Source organism: Barbus barbus, assembly GCF_936440315.1.
Source record: "Barbus barbus genome assembly, chromosome: 48".
Taxonomy (NCBI): Eukaryota; Metazoa; Chordata; class Actinopteri; order Cypriniformes; family Cyprinidae; genus Barbus; species Barbus barbus.
Window position 1 is genome coordinate 21,337,088 of NC_136726.1, and position 24,664 is coordinate 21,361,751.

Below are 24,664 nucleotides of genomic sequence, written 5' to 3' on the forward strand. Positions count from 1 at the left end.
AGACGTATCATCTAATGACCAAACCAGCCCAGTGAACCAACGAGAAACATTCAAGAAACAAAACCTAAGAATAGACTAGAATAGAACAGAGTAAAACAGAAAATAATAGAATGTTACAATACAATAAAAGAATAGAATAAAACAGAAAAGAATAGCATAGGTTATAATAGAATAGAACACAAAAGAACAGAATACAACAGAATAGAGTAAAACAGAAAAGAATAGAATTTGTTAGAAGAATATATAAAACAAAAGAATAGAATAGATTAAAATAGAATAATACAGGATTGAAGAGAACAGAATAGGTTATAATAGAATAGAATAAGACAGAAAAGAATAGAATAGGTTATAATAGAATGGAACAGAATAGAACTAAATAATATATTATAATAGAAAAGAAAAGAATAGTAACAGAATAGAATAAAACAAAAGAAAATAAAAGATTAAAACAGAATAGAATCAAACAGCAAAGAACAGAATAGACTTAAATTGATTGGAATAAAACAGAAAACAATAGAATAAGTTTAGAATAAAACAGAATAGAAAAGAATAGAATAGAACAAAATCTTTTTTATTTCCTTCTTTTTGACGACATTTCAGCTTCTATGGCTGTTTTCATGAGGAGAGTAAGGTTTAGTTAATAGAATAAAACAAAAGAGAATAGATTAGATTATAACAGAAAAGAATAGAATAAAACAGAAAAGAATAGAATAGAAAAACAAAAGCACAGAATAGAATAAATTAGAAAAACAAAAAAGATTACAATAGAAAAGAACAGATTATAACAGGAAAGAATAGAATAGAAAAAAACTGAAAATAATAAAACAGAACAGGACAGAATAGAATAGGAGTGCTATCACAGCTTGTGTCCGGGCATCACCCTCAGGTGTGAGTGACACCCCTCATCGGCTGAATGAACCTGCTCGAGGGACAGCAGGACACTGTGACGGCGCGGGTGCGAGTGGGCGAGGTGTCTGCTAGCCTGCCGCGTCTGGCACACAAACGGACATCAGAGACCAGCTGGAGACGGCGACGTGCCAAACTGGACACTGCCGCCCACTGAACGGAGCTTCCCACTCATATCCTGACTCAGCACGAGTACAGACAGAAAAACAATACCCACCTAAGATAAGACACCCGATGGGTAAAAATAAAGCGTCATGAATGACCCCTGATGATGAAAACAATGGCATCATGGGACTTCAAAAAACAACTGCAATGTTATCACTGTATCCTGCTGCATTAATATCTTGATTTATTTAACATCCCAACGAAACTGCTAATCTCAAATCTCCTCGCTTCTCTGTCAGGGCTTCACAGCTGGAGGGAAACACTCTCACTGCCCTTCAAAGACAAAATCTTAAGTCAGGAAATGACATCAAGCACAGAAGGGACCTTGGGATATTATTATTATTAGATATACACTAAAAACACACTATGAAATAAAACAGAAATAGAAATCTGAAGCAGACCCCAGGGTGTGGATTCAATCAGCGTAGGATCAAAAATGGATGCTGGGAAACTTTAATGTTTGAAGTTCTGTACCTCTCATTCAGTATGCAGGGCTGAGCGCTATAGCTTAACATTACAGCTCTATATTTCCAGCCGTTTGATGATATTTGATACAGAGCTTGATGTTTATGCATCTGCTATGAAATGGCTTAAAAGAAGCCAAAACAGATTCATAGTATTTAATTAAAAGAACTTAATTATATTAGAAATGTTTTCACAGTTTTTGACCTGATCACAATGAGGGAACATTATGATTGATTTTAATTTTGATATATATATATATATATATATATATATATTAGTGCTGTCAAAATTAGTGCATTAACGCAGGTGATTAATTTTGTTCAATTTAAAGCGTTGAGTTTAAAAAAATATACATTAAAAAGATGTCATTAAACAAATATTAAAAATATACTGTCTTTATGTTGTTTGTACATTAATTTGAATGTAAAATTATTGCAATATAAAAGTATACTTACAAATTTTAATGTGGAATTCATTTTAGAAAAAATATGCAATTAATTTGTTAATTTTTTTTTTAGCAATTGACAGCACTAATATCTATATCTATATATATTGTAAATATTCAATATTATTATACCCTAATAGAGACATTTAATTTTAAATCTAAAACCCATAATACACAGCATTAGGACTGCAGTACTTCATTCCTGAAACTCCTGTAAGGAAAAAAGGATAATAAATGAGAGGTGAGGAAGACAAAAGAGAAGGAGGAGTGATGTGATAGCTGAAGGAATGACGTGTTGTGTTGATATGAAAATGGCATTAAAGTGTTTCCTCTGAAGATGAAATGGCATCGTGCACAAAGAGGCTGGCACTACAAAGGTTACAACCCAACATACTCGTCTCACATCCAGAGCCTTGATCTTCAGCGCTCCTAATACATCTGCTTATTGAGATGAAAGCTTAGGATAATTTCAGCAGAATGTTTTCTTAGTGCAGTCTAACTTCTGCCTGAACCGCTTCTACAACCACACCAAGTTACAGAGACAATTAAATAGTGGTGTTTACCAAGTCAAGCACCACTATTGTAATCGTTTATAGTTGTAACTAAAAACTTGAGGATAAACACACAAGACACTAAGAAACCATCTAAGAACCACCTAGAACACCTTAGCAATCATCTAGAACACCAGATCAACCAACCAGAACCACCAGGATACCCTATCAACCACCCAGAACACCCAGAACCCCCATCAACCACCCAGAACACCCTATCAACTACCCAGAACCCCCATCAACCACCCAGAACACCCTATCAACTACCCAGAACCCCCTATCAACCACCCAGAACAACCAGAACACCCTATCAACTACCGAGAATCCCCATCAACCACCCAGAACAAAAAGAACACCCTATCAACTACCCAGAACCCCCTATCAACCACCCAGAACAACCAGAATACTCTATCAACCACCCAGAACAACCAGAACACCCTATCAACCACCTAGAACAATCAGAACCCCCTATCAACCACCTAGAACAATCAGAACCCCCTATCAACCACCCAGAACAACCAGGATACCCTATCAATCACCCAGAACAACCAGAACACCCTATCAGCTACCCAGAACCCCCTATCAACCACCCAGAACACCCAGAATACTCTATCAGCTACCCAGAATCCCCTATCACCCACCCAGAACAACCAGAACACCCTATCAACCACCCAGAACAACCAGAACACCCTATCAACCACCTAGAACCATCAGAACCCCATCAACCACCTAGAACAATCAGAACCCCCTATCAACCACCCAGAACACCCAGAATACTCTCAGATACCCAGAACCCCCTATCAACCACCCAGAACAACCAGAACACCCTATCAACTACCCAGAACCCCCTATCAACCACCCAGAACAACCAGAACACCCTATCAACTACCCAGAACCCCCTATCAACCACCCAGAATACTCTATCAGCTACCCAGAACACCTTATCAACCACCCAGAACAACCAGAACACCCTATCAACCACCTAGAACAATCAGAACACCCTATCAGCTACCCAGAGCCCCCTATCAACCACCCAGAACAACCAGAATACTCTATCAGCTACCCAGAACAACCAGAACACCCCAAAACGCAAAAAATCTGAAGGACAAAGCAAAATAAAAGAGCTTGCTTGCGTCTTGTTCTAAAACTCCCCTGGTTCTTGAAGCACTCTATACCTGTATAAACTCCTGCTGCCTGCTGAAACAGATGTCGTGTGCGGTCTCAATCACGCCTCACTGTCTGTTTGCGTAACCTCAAACCCACAGGAAGATTGAGAACGGGACAGCGCTCAGGAAAAGCATGGCCTGCCTAAATGCTTCACACCTTTATTTATATCTGTCCTGTTATTTATGGACTCATGTTTACGTCACAAGGTCATTATGATCGTTGTCATTAGTCGGGTGGAGAGAAAGTGGATGACCAGCAGGCCAAGCGCGTGTGCCACTTCCTGTCAAAGCCCAAAAGCCCCATTATCCCGCAGAGAGAGCTTCCTGTATGGAGCGGGTGTGGAGAAACAGGGCTGTTTTGGATTGTACAATCACACAGCAGGGATAAAAAAAAAAAAAAAAAAAAACTTTTTCTTTCTCGTTCACATTCTCTCTCTCCATCCAGCTGAGCGACTGACAGGCACCCCAGCCAGCTCATCAATAGCCATTCACACAATCCAATAACATCTGATTGCTCATCAATCGAGCAAAACAGCAGCAGCGAAGCCGCAGACCTCCAGAAGGCCAACGCTGCAGAAATCACATCCCAATCAAGGGGTTTGTCAGATGGAGGGTTTCACCACGGTAAACACACTCATAATCACACACAAAAGATCTAGATGGGAAAGACTTTAAATGGTACATGGTGATGAGCTTCAGGGCCTAAATATCTCTTCATTCCCATCATGTAGGATGGTATGTACCGTGTGTTGGTAGTTATGCATCAAGAGGTATTTTGCTACACCGCTTTTACTGTGGTCCATTTATTTACACAGATATAGGCAGGGAGAGCCTTTCAAAATAGGGGCATATAGAATAATTAATTCCTTTTGTAAAAAGTAAAAAGAAATGTAAATTAATAATATTAATAATAATAATAAACAATTTTATGAAACTATTAATTAAAAGGTGCTTTTACAGACAAACTGACTCATGTATATGACAATAACATTAATTTTAATTAAAAAATAATTTAAAATAATTCAAATTAAATGTTAATTGTTCAATTACTTATAATTTTAACAAATTAATGCTACAAAAATATTAATAATGTTTTTGTGACAGCTACAGTTAAGATACGGAAATTGACTCATATATATGAGGATAATAATAATAATAAAATTAATGGTATTAACATGTTAATTAAAATGTAAGGGTTTAATTAATTAATTAACTTCAAATTAATTATAAAAATTTAAAACAAAATAAATGTAAAAAAAATAAAACCTGTTTTTGTGACAGGATCAGTTAAATACTGACTGAAAATAAAATTAATAATTTAAACAATAATAGTAATTAATAGAATGTTATTAAAATAAGGGTAAACATTTTATGTATGTATGTATGTATGTATGTATGTATGTATGTATATATATATATATATATATATATATATATATATATATATATATATATATATATATATATATACACACACACACAAATGTAAAATGATACAAATACAAAATTCTCATTTGTAAGTCGCTTTGGATAAAAGTGTCTTCTAAATGACTAAATGTAAATATTTATATATATATATGATACTGTCGGTCACAGAAAAGGAAAGGAAAAAGATGCAAATAATACAAATATGATTTCATGGTCCAAATGTAAAATCAATAATCAAATAAATGAAGTACCTTCCATTTGTAAAGTGTTTTATTCACTTGATTATTTAAATAAAAGGCATTACTACATGGTTTTATTTAGTTGTTTCATTGATTTTCAGCAAAACTGACTATATCTGAAGTGACATACTGCCATGTATGGTGACCCATACTCGGAATTCGTGCTCTGCATTTAACCCATCCAACGTGCACACACACACACACACACACACACACACACAGTAGTGAACACACACACACACAGCAGTGAACACACACACACACACACACCGTGAACACACACCCGGAGCAGTGGGCAGCTATTTATGCTGCGGCGCCCGGGGAGCAGTTGGGGGTTCGGTGTCTTGCTCAAGGGCACCTCAGTCGTGGTATTGAGGGTGGAGAGAGCGCTGGACATTCACTTCCCCCACCTACAATTCCTGCCGGCCCGAGACTCGAACCCACAACCTTTGGATTACGAGTCCGTCTCTAACCATTAGGCCACGACTTCCCTTATCTTGTGATATTGAGAGGATTTCTGTCATACCGCCCACCCCTACCATCATGCTCGGCGTAATGTATGACATTAACATGTTTAACAGAATGTAATCCGCAGCATGCTAGCAGATCTCATTACAGTCAGAGACATAATTACAGCTGGAACGAGAGCGAGCATGTGCTGGCACTGTATTCAGAGTGTACTGTAATGGACGAATTAAAAAGTGTTTTAGCATGGAAGCCTGTGAAACCAGCATTCACACTCCATCTAACACTCAGTGTGTGACAGGTGTCCGTTCCTCTGAGATCCATGCAATATATCTGAGATTACATTCTGCCATCATGAGACATATATTTTGTTTGGTCATTTTTAATGAATACTTTAATATTTAACATTAATATTATTCATAAAATTTACAAATAAAATGTATTATAATTTCAGCATGATTTGTTTTATTTCCTATTATTATTAACAATAATCATTATTTATAATAATAATATTTTTATATTTATTTTATTTTTCAAAATAACAAAAACAACAATAATAAAAACAATAAAAAATTACTTTCGGCATGAGGGTGCGTAAATGATTTCATTTTCATTTTTAGGTAAAATGACCCTTTAAATTTCTTCTCTGAGAACCAAATGAAGAAACCTCTAATGAAAATGACTTGTGAAGGGTCGTGTACATGCAGAGCACAGCAGGAGAATCAACTGAAGGGCCTGGACTGATTTCCAAGTGTCTTGAAGTGGATTATTTTATTAATCAAAACAAAGCTCTTGTGTAATTGAAGAGGTTGAGAGCAAAAGTTCAGAGGTAATAAAGATCTCATACAGCGAAAGACACACAACCACATCAGAAACACTGACGAGAGGCCACAACGGATCACTGGACAAACTCCATCTATACGCCTGCATTTATTACAACACTTCCTCCTAAACAACAAAGAGATTAAACCAAGAGCAAACGGACGCTTTTCCTTTTCCAACCCAAACTACACAGAAACACAATCGCTAATTAAGAGTGACGCTTCAATCACTGAAATCAGCTCTAACGTGACAGATCGCCCCTGCTGACCGGTGCTTTTCATTATCAGGTTTCCATTTCCTCTTCTCTCCTCCCTGCCATTATAAAGTGGTCCTGTTTCTAAAAGGTGCTGAGGGAAAACAACACGATCTCTCTCAGGAAAATGACTACTGTTGGGAAGTACTACGAATCCGACTAATAATAATAAATTAAATTAAAATGACCACATTAAAATAAAATTAATTCAATTATTTTAGCAATATTATTAGTTAAATATTAGCTGAAATACTAATTCATATTAGATATTAAGATATTGAATTTAAAATTAAGGGTCTCTTTTTAATTATCAGAATTTTCCTCTTTTCTTTCTCCCTGTCGGGAACTTGAAAAAGACACATAAATAAAATCATAATAAATAAATTTAACAATACCACACTAAATTAAAATGAATAAAATAAATGTAAAAATATTATTCAACTTATTGTTGTTGAAATATTAATTAAATATTAAAGAACATTAATATAAAATTATATTAAATAATGTAATAAATATTAGTTCATTTTAAATTAAGGGTTAAATGTTAATAATCATTTTTTTAAAAGTATTTATACTTTAACAAAAAAAAAAAAGTCTACAGTCATTTTTAATGAATACTTTAATATTTAACATTAATATTATTTAAAAAACCTAATAATATTAATGTTTGCTAATCGCATTCAAGCAAATGAATAAATGTCTCCACAACGTTGCAATTACCAGTGGAAAATATACAAAGTCTGTCATTGGTTGGCAAAACAGATAGCCCCACCCCAAACTTGCACCACTGGATGATGTTTATTTCAAAATAAGTTCATTCACTTTTCATGTACTGTTGATGAAGCAATAAACCTGGCGGAAAATACAAATTTAGCACAACCAAACTATATTTCCCATCATTCTCTGGGGCAACACACACCTGACTGACATTAAAAAAGGTTCCTGTGCTTGCTGACATGTGAAATATAACCTTATTAGGTCTGAATAAGGACTTCAATCCTCTTCATCTGCAGTGGAATGCGATCAGTAATTAACGGCGTGTCTCGTTCACCGAGTTCACGTCTCTGTTTGCAAACTAAACCTCCTTAACGCATCCGCTGGAGAAACCCGGATTATTAAATGACATCCAGAGTTCTACACACATAATTCGGGTCTCTGTCGAGAGGTGCTAATGCAACGCACGTGAAAATGAAAAGCATGCACACGTTTCTAATAAAGAGGCACGGTTAATTAAACATTCAGCGGCGAGATCTCTACGCTGGAGACTAGCACCCGCGCCAGGTGCGAAACAGATCTCGCACCAGCCATCCAATCAATGTTATTTACGCCTCTGCTTGACGTGTGAGAACATGTGTTCAAGCCTTCATTCAGTGCGTGGAAATGTGAGTACGAATGCATGCGTGTGAAGCCTGAGATGGAGAGACGAGCTACAGAAAAACACCACAAAACAAAAATAGAGTAAACTGTGCTGTAAAACCGGCTTGGCAACATGCGTACTGTAGTAACACAACCTCCCACAACACCCTCACAACGAGTTAGCAGAAGAAAATGTGGATCTCACGTTTATGACACGCGGTAAAAACAATCATAATAATATTATAGCCACAAAGCATTTGAACTCATCCCCAGAAAACATCACTGACGGACTGCCACGACCCGTCCTGTGATAATGATTGCTGTGTTTAATTCCTGTCAAAAGATCAATCGGTGAGTCTTGGCAAGTCTTTAGCCCATCACCGAACTAGAATAAACACTCGAGATCTGAGGGATTTGGCTTCCTGCACACGTCTAATGAAGTTTCCTCATTTAAGACGAGTATTTCTCATGAACAAACACAGAAATGCAAATATATGGAGAGGGAGTTTACCTAAATCCAGTATGATCAGCTGAGCGCTCGCCTGGACGTTCCCGGCATCGTTCTCCGCTAAACACTGATAAAAACCTTCATCTGATTTTACTAAACCCAAGACCTGCAGGTTATGCTGCTTCTGTGGGGACACAAACAGCAAAACAGAGCATTGCGTAAGAATTAACAACACTAACGCTCTTATTATTGTGAAAAAATAAGACTGCTGCATAAGACAATTTTGCTGGATAAAGATTCATTTTAGATGTCATGAGTTTTAAAACTGTATTCATACATTTAAAAGTGTAAGTAACAGGACTGAAAAACATCAATCAATCAATAAAATCATTACTTAAAATGATTTCATTGATTTCATACAGTTATATATGTCAGTAACAGGACTGAAAAATTGCAAAAAAAACCCCCAACTAAAAATCATTACTTAAAACTGTATTCATACAGTTAAAAGTGTAACAGGACTGAAAAACATCAATCTATCAATAAATTGATCACTTAAAACGGTATTCATTGTTAAATGCGTCAGTAACAGGACTGAAAAATAGCAAAAAATGAAAACTAATTAAAATTAGGATTTTAAAACCGTGTTCATAGAAGTGTTGGCAACAGGATTGAAAAATTGCAAAAAAATAAAACAAATAAAATAGAAAATAGCCAATAATTCAGATTTAAAACTAAAAACTGTAAAAGTGACAATAAAAAGGACTGAAAAAATTGATTGAAAAATGTAAATTACAAAAAAAAACAAAAAAAACAACAACACAGGATTTAAAACTGTATTAATACAGTTAAAATGGTTGGTAACAGGGTGCAAAAATTAAATAAAATACAATAAAATAAAGGATTAAAAATGGTTGGTAAGATTACACAGCTGCAAAAAGGTGAAAAAACAACAAGAAAACAAGACAACAACCTAAAACAATATCATCTAGATTTTAAGCACTTTATTTCACCGACCACTTTGTTTTAAAATCATCAGTAAATAAAATAAACAAGTACATTTAAAAAGAGGAAATAACGGTTTAAACGGTTTACTGTACATAATCATGGATAAATGTGTATCATCAAGGGGGTCTAACGTACCACTATCCTGAAATAATCACTGGGAATAACCGTGTCTCCATCCTTCATCCACTTGACGGTGGGCGGTGGCGAGCCGGTGACGTCACACTCAAAGATGATGTCCATGGACTCCTGGGCGTAAGTGTTGGAGGGTCTCGTCAAGAACCGCGGAGGAACTAGAAGAAGAAAATTTATAAATGCAGGTATGAACTAGAGAGGAGGTCACAGGGTGCATTACGGAATTAAAGTGCTGGGATTCGTGTGACAGACGTGGCGGGACAGGTAAAGTGTGTTTCCTCTCAACTGCTTTTGCAGTTCCTATGGCAACCGCATCCATCAGGGAACAAGCTAGTTTGCATCCTCTCCTGATGTTTGTAAGTTGTGCAGGTAATAGAGGACATTCAGCAGGGAAGAACAGATGAAGAACAAGAACACAGAGATGCTAAATATAGCCAGAGTTTCATATTCAGAGGTAGTTTTCTTATCAGCGGCTAACAAAAGTGCATCAAGTATTTTTCCCGCCGAGCTTCACCTTCTAAAATCAACAGCGCTCCATCTGCTGTCAGTTGGAGGGGAGAAACAGAGGAAGATTCATTTCCTTGAACTCTGCTACGCTAACGATCTCTGGCAGTCAGTGTTTGAGGTGTGATCTCAATTCTCCAAAGCGCAAAATCATACTGTTGTTTCTCTCCAGCATCAGCCTTGTTGAATTATGCTGTTTTCAGACTTGTTTTGTTGTTTGGATGAACTTTCACACCGGTTGTGTTCTCAATGGAATACTTGTTTACTGCGCAGCACATACTGCATACCATCCAATGCTTTTAAAAACAAGTAGTATGTAAAAAAAATATACCAATAATATTAAAATGCTACATCAATGGTCTCAATTATCAAGCTCCGCACAGTTTAGCTCAAACACACCTGATCCAGCTAATCAAGCTCTTCAGGATTACTAGAAACTTCCAAGCAGGTGAGAGATGCAGCTAAACTCTGGAGAGCTATGGCCCTCCAGGAATTGAGTTTGAGACCACTGTAGTACATTGTCACATGGCCTCATTTTCCATATTTAATTAGGGTGGCCATTTATACGGGACACGTCCTGGCCAGGATTTTAATATTGCCTAAAACATCCAAAGAAGTTTGACCAATAACATGCAGGAGTTGTTTATAATCGACTTTGACAGATTATCAGAACACATCCTTTCATTTTATGAGTAACTTTTAAAGCAAAACCCAAGCCAGTAATAACAGCGTTTTACACGGATCTTTACAATCCGGCTAATCTGAGAGGGAATCTGGGGAAAATCCCAGCATGTGAACACCGGCTTCCAAAATATCTGCAGCACAAGACTTATGAGTCACTTCACATGCAGATATTAAGAGATTAAAACGCCGGTGTTTAATAACTCATCTTGGCGTTTCACAGCAGAGATACAGTATGAAGAAACGGTCACTATAACTCTAGAGTGGCTCTTATCTCCCAGAGAACCTCTTAAAAACACCACAATGTTATTTATGCATCCAAAGTCAGCCAAAGTTTTGCAAGAGAAGCACAGATAATGGCTCAAATGCAAGAAATCTCTCTCTTGGAAGAAACTGGAAAAAAAATAATTGGCATTGAACGCACATCATAAATTAATCACATCAATGAAAATAGCACAAGCAGGCATGAAAGAGAGCTAAAAATAAGAACCGAGTGAGTTCGTCTCAATACAAGTTAAGATCTATGCACTGCATCTGTGACATGCTGTCGAATACCACAGAAAATTGGACGTTTATTCACCTACCGTATAACACATTTTCCTGTCTTTAGAGTTTAACGCATTGCTAACCTGGAATATTCCTTTAGTAGGTCTTTAATGTGGTTGTACAGGAACTATAAAAACGTTCAATCATGCACCTGCGTACGTGTTTTTCAAAGCATGCAACTTTACACACCTAAACGCCCTCCACGCTAGGTGTGTTTGTGTTACCGTCTGACACAAAGCGGGTTATTTTTACCCATCAGAAGCGAAATCAGATTTCCTGACTCCCCACGGGAGATTCAACTTCCTGAGCTCAGTAACAAACCCAGCCATACGTGCATCAGTACCTGTAAAAGAGGTGAAAAAAGCTAATGGAAAAACCATCAGAATGCATCTGGATGGGCCGAACGCAACAGGAGGGAGTGACAATAACAGCTCGGATCAGGAGGGTGAAGAGATCATGAACACACTGCGGTCAGCTTTATCTTACTTCACTCTTGATGTTATATTGCACTGAAATCTCTTGCATCACCGCTAGCATCCATGTTTCACAAGAAATAATTTATCTAATTAGAAAATCCAATTATGATATGGCTCAATTTCAAGAGTCAGATCAAAGGGAGTCTGCACACAAAAATCCCCAAAACTGCAAGCTCCAATCTGACTGACTGGCATTATGCAACTTCCATGAGTCAGTGTACGTGAGGTTTTATCAATTTGCCAGAAAACGGTTTACGAAGTTATAAATAATAAGCAACTGATTTTGAAACTAGATTTGAGACTAAATTTGGAGATATGCAGCATTACACTCGCTCACCAAAAGATCCTCTGCAGTGAATTCATTCCGTCAGAATGAGAGTCCAAAGACACTGTTAGGTGATGTTTTCTCATTAAAATCATAAGATTTCCTATTGATTCAATAGAATGTATGGGAGTACTGGGGAATAGCAATATCATGACGTCATGAGCAATCCAGTTCTCTATTATAAGATCAGTGGTCTAAACAGCGGATAAAGACAGTAATTCACACCACTCCAGTACATCAATCGTTTGATTGTAATAAATCCATTATTCCAGGTAAATTATATAATCCTATAATAGTCTACCTTGTTAACAGAAGTGTTGAGATTTTTAGAATGCACATGAGCTTATGTAGAACTGTTTATGGAGCAGATCATTTTTTTTATTTATTTATGATTTTGACTTTTTTTTTTTTGTCAATAAAAAGGATAAGGCTGAAATGTTATAATTTTATTTTAAAAAATGGTCAAAACTATTATTTGAACATGTAGCACGTCAGTAGATAACGTTATGAATATTTTTTGTATATTCATCATTTTTTTAATGTTTTTATTTCACTACTTACGCAAACAAAAAGTACTGCTAATTTTATTTCTTGGCTTTTGTCACGAAACTTGGTAAAATTATTTCAGTGTGTGTATCGGTACTTTTTTTATGTTTCCAGGACATTTTAACAATGCCGTGTTTAACAGTTTGGATTGATATTTAAGAGATTCAAGTATTGTAAAACATTGGTAGCTCTCAGCCGCTTTCATTTTTAAAAAGTAGCTCCCGAATGAAATAAGGTTGGAGACCCATGGGATAAAGATATATTATGTATAGATGACTCATTTTAGCTGGAAGCAGTGATTTAGAGTTAAAAGCCTTGGATTTGTTTCTTGCAACAGTTTTTCACTTCACAAGACATTAACTGATGGAGTGGAGTGGTGTGGATTATTGTGATGTTTTTATCAGCTGTTTGGACTCTCATTCTGACGGCACCCATTCACATCCATTGGTGAGCAAGTGATGCAATGTTGGTTTTCTCCAAATCTGTTCTAATAAATCAAATAAATCTACATCTGGGATGGCCTGAGGGTAAGGACATTTTCTGCTTTTTAATATTTGGGTGAACTATTCCTTTAATTTAAGATGATGAAATTATAAACCGTAAAATTAACTTAAATTTTTCAGTAGCCTGACCGTTTTTAATGAGACAAAACTTAAAAAAAAAAATATCAGAAATGTAGCACTTGAAACCTTGTGAAAACTTTGCTACAAAGTGAAAATGTTAAAAAGGGCATTTAAACAATGTAGTGCACACACATTCAGCCTCATTCATCAAACATGAGAATACTAAAAACCATTATATGTAAATTGCCACATTCAACTTAATGCTACAATTATGTTATAATGGTTTTACAGACTTTTTGTAAGGCCCATCGTGCAGTAATTTCCTCTGCGTTTTCTCCAGCACTTTTTGAATGAATGACCACTGTCAGGCTATTAGTGCATTTACTTGTGCACATGTACCCGTCTCATGTAAAAAAAAAAAAAAAAAAAAAATTATGGTTAGTCAGGTGGCCACATTTAGTCAAAATTATAGCTATGAGTTTGAGTTGTGTATGCATTAACTCATATCTAGAGAGCAGAGACTTTTAAAAGTGTTTCCATGCAAAACTCCACATTAGACGGAGCTGTAAATTCCCACTGACTCTCCCAAAAATAAATTCTATGCCAAGAGATGAAAATAATATAGAAAAAAAATAAAAACAAGACTTTGAAGTTCCTCCTCCGCAGAGGAAAATGCCGTCTAGACACGTGCGAGTCTCAAAAGCCTGAACAATGTTGCTCATAATTACATACGGGATGTTTAGTGCTGCTTTGTGAGTCTGTTTTTGCTGAATTTAATGTTTTTGTGAAATGTACCGTGCACTGCGAGTTCTGCCTGGATCTCGCTGGTCATGTTGCCGCTGTCCGCCTGGCAGACGTATATCCCAGCATCCTCTTCGGTCAGGTTGACGATCTGCAGGCTTCCCCTGCCAATCACAGCAAAACGCTCAAGGCTGGGAAAAAAAACACAGAAAGAGATACGAGTAGATGAGGATGTGTTAAAACGACTTTTCCTTTCAGCGTTTTCAGGAACGCCAGCCACCTCAAGCACGGTAATGCCGGATTGAGATGGAATCGAAAACAGGATACAGTATGTATTTCATTTCCTGCGGCTTTTCCTTTATATCTTGATTGCACTGAAAGCAACTTCCCCAGAATGTTTCACTTGAGGTTTCTCAAGAAAAACAAACTACTGTTCCCAGTTCCTCCCCAATGATTCGGAAGCAGGAAGAGACAGAGTTAAAGAAAAAATAATCAACAGTCACACACAACAGAGGAGAGAAAGTAAAGAGGAAGGATAACGAGTCGACAGGGTCCCGCTGAACACAGTCAGACCTCCAAACCTCACGGCGCTTTATTAGAAAAACACCCCTATAGGGGAAAGAAAAGAAACAACCAATTACTGAGTTTGACTAAGAACGGAGAGTAAACCAGCCAGGAACGATGCCTTCCTACATTCACCGAGCAAAATCCACCCGCTCACTCGTCAAGACGTTTCTTCCAGCACATCCGAGAGTCAAACTGCAGCTCACAGAGACAATCACACCAGCTGAGCAAATTTTAGTGTGAACTGGTGTCAATTCTTATAAAAACTGAGACGAATGCAGCGATTTTAAATAGCATGCATTATCATTCAAACATTTGGTGTCAGTATAAAAAGAAATGAATCCTTTTATTCAGCAAAGACGCATTCAATTTATCAAAAGTGGCAGTAAAAATATTTTTGAACTTTCTATTAATCAAAGAATCATGAAGAATAAAATGTAGCAAGATAGTAGCACACCTGTTTTTAGTATTGATATAATAATAAATAATTCTGAAGGATCATGTGACACGGAAGACTGGAGTAATGATGTTGAAAATTCAGCTTTGATCACAGATATAAATTACATTTTACTATATATTCATATATATTATTAAATTGTAATAATATTTAAAAATATTACTGTTTTTACTGTATTTTGATCGAATAAATGCAGTTTTCTAAATGCAATCTTACCAACCCCCAACTTCAACGGTAGTGTAAATTATTGCATAAATGCTTAATTTTGTGCAAAAATTACAACACAAATGTGTGAATTTCTAATAACGTAACTGAAGAAATTCTAAAAATGCTCTGATAACCATTTAAGATTTTGACCATTTCAGAAAGAATGTTTCTACGAACATATTTTCACAATTTCACTCTATTTGAGCTTAAAATCCGGATTTATACATTTTTAGATTGTTTGAACATTTTTAGAATGTTTGAAGTTTAGGATAACGTTGAAAACATTCCGTCAATGTCATTTTTATGAACAAATTAATCTAGGAACATTTTTATTCATTATAAAATACTGTTTCTTCTAGACTTTAGCATGAAAATGAATAGAAACCGTTTCAGAGTAACTAACTAAAAGTTGCTACTAGACAATTATGTTAATTATTTTAAAAATCATGCAGCTCTAACCATAACAAAAGTCTACACTGCTGGCTTTCTATTACAGAAACGTACTTTTAAACTTCCAGGGTGTTTTCACAGCGGTCTTGTTTGGTTGGATTGAATCGAACTGAAGCTTGTTTTCCCCTCTCGGATCTTTTGGGCAGGTGTGAATACAGCAATCGCACTTCTGGTTCACTTGCAAAAAGGGCAGTGTGAAAGCGAACCGCACCAAAAAATAAAAAATCAACATCGTATTTGGTCCGGACCAAAGCAAGTGTACTAGCTGACTTTCCTGGTGTCAATACACCCTAACTTTCTGAGAAATTTGTTATCAGCTTAAAAAATTTAATATAAAAACAATCAATTCTTACAATGTTTTCTTCAAACATTTATCAAAAACGACTACCTTCATAAGAATCAATGAACATCAATGTTTCAGAGCTTGCGTCCCCTTCTCAAAGTCTCGCAGGAAAAGCGAAGCACTTGACCACAGGAGCGTCACTCCAGCGCCAGCTATATTTAGCTTCCCCAGCCACTGTTTGTCTGTGACGACGCTCTGAAATCGAGGTCCCCGAACCCAATGAGAGATTCGTTAAACGCATGAGATGACAGAAGTCAGATGACGCTGCGACCGTGAACGCTACAGGGAGCCCCTGAGAGACCTGAGGATGACGAGGCATCCAAGGCTGGATAATTAAAAAAGAAATTAAAAAGAAGACGAGTCTATAAAGTACAAAGAGCCTCGTTAATTGTCTTTTAGCACAGCATTAAAGCACCAGACTGGAGGAAGGTAACAGAGCATGATGGGTAAAAAGTTTGCTTTTAAAGGAATAGTTCAGCCTATTTTGACATTATGTTCCTTTGTAGATTTTAAAACGCACTTTGACATTGTTTATTCACTCAAACCTGATGCTGAAAATTAAAACAAAACCATAAAACTTACTTGAAATAAAAAAAACTACAAATTTTAAATTAAATATATATTTTTTCTTACTTGTTTCCAAGGCAACATTTAAATTTTAATATTTATAATAAAAATGTAATATTTATGTTTAGTTTAACTTGAACTGAAATATAGTTTATTACTAAGCTATGTAGAAATATTACAAATAATAAAATAAAAATGACATACAATTTATAAAACTTTCATCTAATTTAATAATTGTGTCCCTGGAGCACAAAAGGGTCAAAAAAAGGGTCAAAATTATCCATTTTTATTTTATGCCAAAAATCATTAGGATATTAAGTAAAGATCGTGTTCCAAGAAGATATTTAGCAAATTTCCTACCATAAATATATCAAAACTTCATTTTTGATCAGTAATATGCATTGCTAAGAACTTCATTTGAACAATTTTATAGATTATTTTTTTCCCACCCTCAGATTCCAGATTTTCAAATAGTAATATCTCGGCCAAATATGACTGGTTTTGTGGTCCAGGGTCACATATTAAATTAAAAATAACATTGAAATGGTCACTACCGTTTTGTTATTTTATGAAAGAAAAATCAATAATTTTTTAGGTGAACTGTTCCTTTAAAATAGCACAAAATTCCGAAAAAAAGATACAATCAAGTGTTATTCTCTTAATCTTTATCTTCGAGAACATCTAGCTGAACATCAACATGAAGGATTCTTATGTTCTTATTTATTATCCTCCATTTCCCAGAATTCCACCATTTAAGGGCCAGTTTAAATCTACTGTTGTTTGCTAACGCTGATCAACCATTAAAACCGTAATAAATTTACTATAAATGTTTAAAACACATGCAAACACTTCCAGGATGTTGTGCGTCGTAAATAAACATGAGGGCGATATTTCAAAGTAGAATATATGATATTACCATAAAAAAAGAAAAGAAAAAAAAACATAAATCAGAGTATTGCACAAAGAGGAACTGCTTGTTGAAAATTTACGCCCATTCATCCAGCATTGGCGCCTCGGAGGGAACAGCTGAAGGTGCGTTAGTCCAAGCTCATGTTTGTGTTCAGAAGAGGTCGAGTATCTGTCATCAACACAAACATCCATCTTACCGGGTCTCTGGCTGGTTCATCCATGTCAGCGAGGACAAAAGGTGTTCTTGTCAGTGAAGCAAGCCATTCCATGATCCGCTGGCTTTCTGTAAAGCACTAAACAGCATTCCGGCTCTAATCCATGAGATTCAAACGTGAGACAAGACAATTACAGCTGTGTGATGATCTGGGTTGACCCCTGTCAGCTTCCTGTTCATATCCCACATTCTTTAAAGGATTCCAAACATGGAGGAACCGGCCTCACATCAGAAAGCATTTATCTGACCTGTCTGGCCAGAAATCACTCAAGAGATTGGCTCTAAATGAGTGTTTATGCGCAGCCGGTAATGAATGAGCGTCTGAGCTGATAAGGAGGTTTTCACACACCAACACACGGTGATTTGTTTATTCAGTTCCCGCAAGCCGTTCCACAATCTACAGATTAGACTTACAACAACATGCCAGAGAAGCAAACAACGGAGGAGGGTGAAGAATGTGACTTATTCAGCACTGGTTCTCCATGCTGGAATCTAAGGCCTCTAAGCACACAAGATGTGTATGCTTTAAGCTTTCGGTCTTCATTCTTGGCATTTTAAAGCTTACTTCACGCAATAACACAATTGCTAGTTTACTCTCTCCTCATGTCATTCTAAACCAGTATGGCGCTATTTATTTATTTATTTTTAAGAATTTTTACACAGTTCCATTCCAATCCAAATAAAATTATAATATATGACTTTTTATATTATATATAATGGTTAACTACTTATAGTTTAATAAAATTATTATTATTCTAAAAAAAAAAAAAAAAAAAAAAAAAAAAAATTATATATATATATATATATATATATATATATATATATATATATATATATATATATATATATATATATATATATATATATATATATATATATATATATATATATATATATATTATTATTATTATTAGGGCTGTCAGTTTAACGGTTAATTATAAAAAAAAATAACGCAACAAATATTTTAGCGCAGTTAACACACTGGCCCCGCCCCCAGACCTGTACGTCATCTTACATTTCATATAGTTGACGGTTGACAAAAATGATGCAGGGCAACAACTCCATAAATGCAGTTATGCCCTAAAATTTAAGATATTGGTGCAAAAATGCCCCTGTATGTGTTTTTGTCTCATATTTATATCAAACAATAAGCGATATCACAGGAGCAGCGAGAGATATTTATTTTAAAGACTACATTTAAGTGAGCTTTAGAAGATGGGAAAGGCAAATTAAAGAAAAATAAAAAAAAAATGAAAAAAAAGAAATGAGCATACACAATTAAAATGCAATATCTGTCATACATATCCAATATGGACTTAAAAAACATTTAGAAATGTTATAATGAATAACAACCTAAATCTGTCACACAAAGCTATCATATCATTTGAACTGCAATTTTAAGATTCTTTAAAAATCCTATATTAGGGTTTCAAACATCTGAAAAATAATAGAAAAATCTATTTTTAGGTGAAGTATCCTTTAAAATAATTTCAAATCACAGTCTAAACCCAATCTCCTGTGAGAAAAGAGGAGTAATCTAGTCCGTCTTCACTCACAGTGGGGCTTTTTACCAGAGTAAAGACTGAAACTCTACAGGGAACAATTAAACTCTGAAGGGAAGATTTGGATTACACACACACACACACACACAGAGACTACAGATGTTGTGTGAGCCATGATGGACTCTTTCTACCCCTCTGAGGGACTGGGCATTGTGGGTAATATGACATTATTAGAATATATCAGGAATACATTACATCGCCCGAAGACCATGAGAGAAGCAATTACGCCGTAAATGGAGTCTGTCACAGCAATCATCAGTCCTGCACAGACAACCGGCAAAGAACCGCAATTAGACATTTAGCCGCTTTCAATCGACAGCGTGAACTGACAACAAGCCTCATCGGAGGAAGCCGACAGAGACGAGGTCGGGACGCGGCACACGCGAGCTGAAGGGGGTAGTTAGCGGCTTATACAGGTCATGATTAGTCTGCTCAGCTCTTTGATGCGATCAATTCAATCTTTATGGAACGCGTCGTTTCAAATTACGGTGGGTGGGATGGAAGCGGCGAGGATGCATTACAACAGGCGGCAGCACAACGGGGCTGAATCTCAACCAATCTTAATGAAATTCTATGAAGACAATGGCTCTGGTCCAAACGCTAATCAGCTGCCTACATAGACAGCATTTTAATGTGCTATCGGCATGAACCCCAAATGATGCTGCAAAAGTCTGTTAATCTCATTTCATCCAGGATTTTCATTTTTATTATTTTATTTTTTTTGGTAACAGGTAAAAAATTATAAATTACACACACTTCATAATTACATATAATAATGATAATAATAATAATGATTATATATTTATATATGTCGCAGCAGAAATCGAGACTCATCAGATCAGGCAACGTTTTTCCAATCTTCTATTGTCCAATTTTGGTGAGCCTGTGTGAATTGTAGCCTCTGTTTCCTGTTCTTAGCTGACAGGAGCGGCACCCGGTGTGGTCTTCTGCTGCTGTAGCCCATCTGCTTCAGGGTTCGACGTGTTGTGTGTTCAGAGATGATATTCTGCATACTTTGGTTGTAACGAGTGGTTATTTGAGTTACTGTTGCCTCTCTATCATCTCTAACCAGTCTGCCCATTCTCCTCTGACCTCTGACATCAACAAGGCATTTTCATCCACACAACTGCCGCTCACTGGATATTTGCTCTTTTTCGGACCATTCTCTGTAAACCCTAGAGATGGTTGTGCGTGAAAATCCCAGTAAATCAGCAGTTTTTGAAATACTCAGACCAGTCCGTCTGGCACCAACAACCATTCCACGTTCAAAGTCACTTAAATCCCCTTTCTTCCTCATTCTGATGCTCGGTTTGAACTTCAGCAAGTCGTCTTCACCACATCTAGATGCCTAAATGCATTGAGTTGCTGCCATGTGATTGGCTGATTAGCATTTTGGGTTACCAAGCAATCAAACAGGTATACCTAATAAAGTTATATATATATATATATATATATATATATATATATATATATATATATATATATATATATATATATATATATATATATATATATATATATATATTCACACACACAGACTAACACTTACAGTGCCCTCCAAAATTTACAAATATGATTAGAAGATGAATATGAGACAAAACTACAGAATGTCACATTTTATTATTGGGTGATTCAACAAATAGATGTTTTACCAAATAAAAAGAACAGCACTTTTAGAGTTCATCCCTCTGATGTGAGCATAAGTATTGGAGCAGTTGCCTCACAGGTCTTTCTAAGTGACATGTCTGTAAAATCACCAACAACTTCCAGAAAGCTGGGCTGATGCTCTGACAATCTACTGTCCTCAGGAGACTTTGACACAGAATTACAGATGCTACACAGCAAGATGCAAACCTCTGACCAGCACCACAAATAGAAAGACAAGATTAGAGTTTGCAAAAAAGCACAAAGGTGAGCCAGAAGAGTTTTGGAGCTGTGTTTAAGGACCGATGAGACAAATATGAACCTTTATCTAAGTGATGGGAAAGCAAAAATGTAGAGAAAAAAAGGGAACTGCAATGATCCCAAGCATACAGCCTCATCTGTAAAGCATGGTGGAGGTGGTGTCATGGCATGGGCATGCATGGCTGTCTCTGGAACAGGCCCTCTCAACTTTACTGATGACTTAATGTATGATGACAGTAGCAGAATGAATTTGGAAGGGTACAAAACCATCTTGCCTACCAATATTCAAGAAAATGCCACCAGATTCATTGGGAAGTGCTTCATATTGCATCAGGACAATGACCCAAAACACCCTGCCAGTTCAGTCAAGGAATTTATAAGGGCAAAGAAATGGAAAGTCTTAGATTGCCCAAGTCAATCTCCAGATTTAAATCTGATTGAACATGAATTTCACCAGCTGAAGAGGAGAGTAAAGGCAGAAACTCCCCAAAACAAGCAACAATTGGAATTGGCTGCATTAAAGGCTGGGAAAAGTATTTCAAAGGATGAGAGCAAGAGTCTGGTGATGTCTATGGGTCACAGACTCTCTGCTGTGATTGTGTGCAAGGGATCTGCAACTAAATAATAGCTTTTAATCTTTTATATCTGCCTTATGTTCAACTGTCCCAATACTTATGCTCACATCAGAGGGATGAACTCTAAAAGTGCTGATCTTTTTATTTGGTAAAACATGTATGTGTTGAAACGGCTAATAATAAAATGTGACATTCTGTAGTTTTGTCTCATATTCATCTTTTAATCATATTTGCAAATGTCTTGACTCCACAGCCAACAGAGCAATTTTGTCTTTACTGTTCCACTACTTATGGAGGGCACTGTGTGTATATGTATATGTATATATGTGTGTGTGTGTGTGTGTGTGTGTGTGTGTGTGTGTATGTATATATGTATATATGTATATATATATATATATATATATATATATATATATATATATATATATATATATATATATATATATATATATATATATATATATATATATATATATATAAAATTTAAATAATATATAATTTATTATATCATTACATTAAGTATAAAATATATAAAGTATATATTTCTAATAAATGTTAAATATTCTGTCATATTTTAACCTATACATGACTATATTAATGTAATTACAAATAAAATGTATGTTAATATTTAGGTAATATATTAGAATTGCAATAAAAATATATGTAAATAATATTTTTAAAATATATATTCACACACACACACACACACGCACGCACGCACGCACGCACGCACGCACGCACGCACGCACGCGCACGCACACGCACACGCACGCACAGTTTTGCTCTGCTTCCATACATATACTTTCATTCTCTCTGTCTGGATTTCATTTCTCAAAGCACTTTCTATCTACAATTCCCAAATTGTATTCCAAAATCAAATGTATAAAAGAAAGAAAAACATCATTAATTTTGCATGGGCCGCAGCAGGGATGGAGCTTTATCCTCAATCTTATTAGGGCAGCAACTGTCAGAAAAGAGGCTGAGCATTTGCCATGCATTAGCAAGTCTAGAGGTTTCCTACATACAACACCTACACAATCCTTCAAACCAATTCACAGATGTTAAGGTCAGCCTTCTGCTTTCATCAGGAAAAAAAAATATGAAGATTTACATTTACTGAAAAAAAATGGGAGTGACTTTCACAACCACTGCACCAAACTACTCGACACAATGCTAAGGGCATCAGTGTAGTTACTGTTAACTTAATCTATTCAAAATCATTTTCAATAATTGAAATAAAGCTGAAATAAAGTCAACTATAAATATTAGAAGTTTATGCACAAAAGATAGGGGTGCATTGATACATAATACATTTCTAATGCATTTCTTATAAATATTAAAGTGCCCCTATTATGGGTAATGAAAGGTTCATATTTTGGTTTTGGGAGTCCCCAACAACAGATTGAAATGCATGCAAGGTCAAAAAACACTTTCATTTTCTTATAATATGCATTTATTTTTACCTTATTTGCTCAATGACTCCCAAACGATTAATTTTTCCTTTGCATGACGCTAATCTGCGGCGATTGGTCCGATTTCATTTAAAGCAGCGTTTGTGAGTGCAGTGCTTTCTTCGGTACAGCGTTACTGGGGAAATAGCTATTTTTAACAAGCGGCACCTAGTGACAAAGAATGAATTAGCGTTTTAATTCAGACCAACGTGAAAATCAAGTTTTCCCAGGTCTGCGCGGCGCAACAAGTGTGCGGGCAATATGCTAATGTTTCATGTTACATCAACATGAAACGGCTTGGGATTCATTTAAAAACGACTCGTTTCAATGATTCAGAGTCGACTCTTTCTTTTGAGAGACAATAACTTTATACACGGTGAAAGGTCATTTTCAAAAATCCATAACAGTGGCACTTTAAAAGTTCTACTATATTTTAAACCATATACTATATATATACATAAAAAATAAAAAATAAATAATGAGCACAAAAGAATGGGGTGCAAACTTCACAAAATGTATGTTATAATAGTTGTCCTGTACTATGTTGAAGTACTAAAATGACCTAAACTGAAATAAAAATTAATTAAAAGTAAAAAGAATTAAGAAAACAAAAACACAAAGTATCTAAAAACTCAAATAAAATTCAAATAAAAACGGCAATTTTTTTTAATAAAATTTCTTATGTCATTTTCAAGTTTAATACTCAGGGTAAGTGGTTAACGCCTAATCTTAGTATGATCAATAGTAATATTACTGTTTAGTAGGGCCGGACGATAATTCGATAACGATAATTATCGCGATATAACGATATGAAGAGTTCGATAAATGTTCGATATAATGTTTATGTGCCAAAAGCAGAATGAAAAAGCTCAACTCATTTGAATCACGCCACACGGACCGTTCATCCGTTCGGATCAAAGTTCAGAGTGCCGCACGGCGAGAGCTCACGCTAGCACTAAACAGCGCTGTGAGATCACTCTGAATTTAGAGAAGAACATAAATGACTCTGTGACAGTTTAAAGCCAAACAGGAGAGACATCGTGTGCAACGAGACAGTCAGAAGGCTTTTCAATCTACACATCGCCATTAGGCGATTTACCATGGATTTACTGTAGTAATAACACTCACTGCACCATGGTATTGTGGCAGAAACGTGGGATAAATACATTGAATATATTTATAGTGTATGTATTTGTGATTAAGCTTTAGCAGGTGTGCATTTACACTGA

At 35.9% G+C, this 24,664-nt stretch overlaps 1 protein-coding gene across 4 annotated transcripts in view; it reads right to left on the reverse strand.

Moving 5' to 3' along the window:
* Nucleotides 1-24,664, reverse strand: part of neo1b (neogenin 1b) — a 125,667-nt gene that overhangs the window by 32,517 nt on the left and 68,486 nt on the right. For all 4 annotated transcript variants that reach the window (XM_079412621.1, XM_079412619.1, XM_079412620.1 and 1 more), the window contains exons 5-7: nt 14,286-14,422; nt 9,853-10,007; nt 8,773-8,893 (exon numbers count right to left, since the gene is read on the reverse strand). In XM_079412621.1, the coding sequence (XP_079268747.1) occupies nt 8,773-8,893; nt 9,853-10,007; nt 14,286-14,422 (413 nt within the window). The remainder of the gene's footprint in view (nt 1-8,772; nt 8,894-9,852; nt 10,008-14,285; nt 14,423-24,664) is intronic.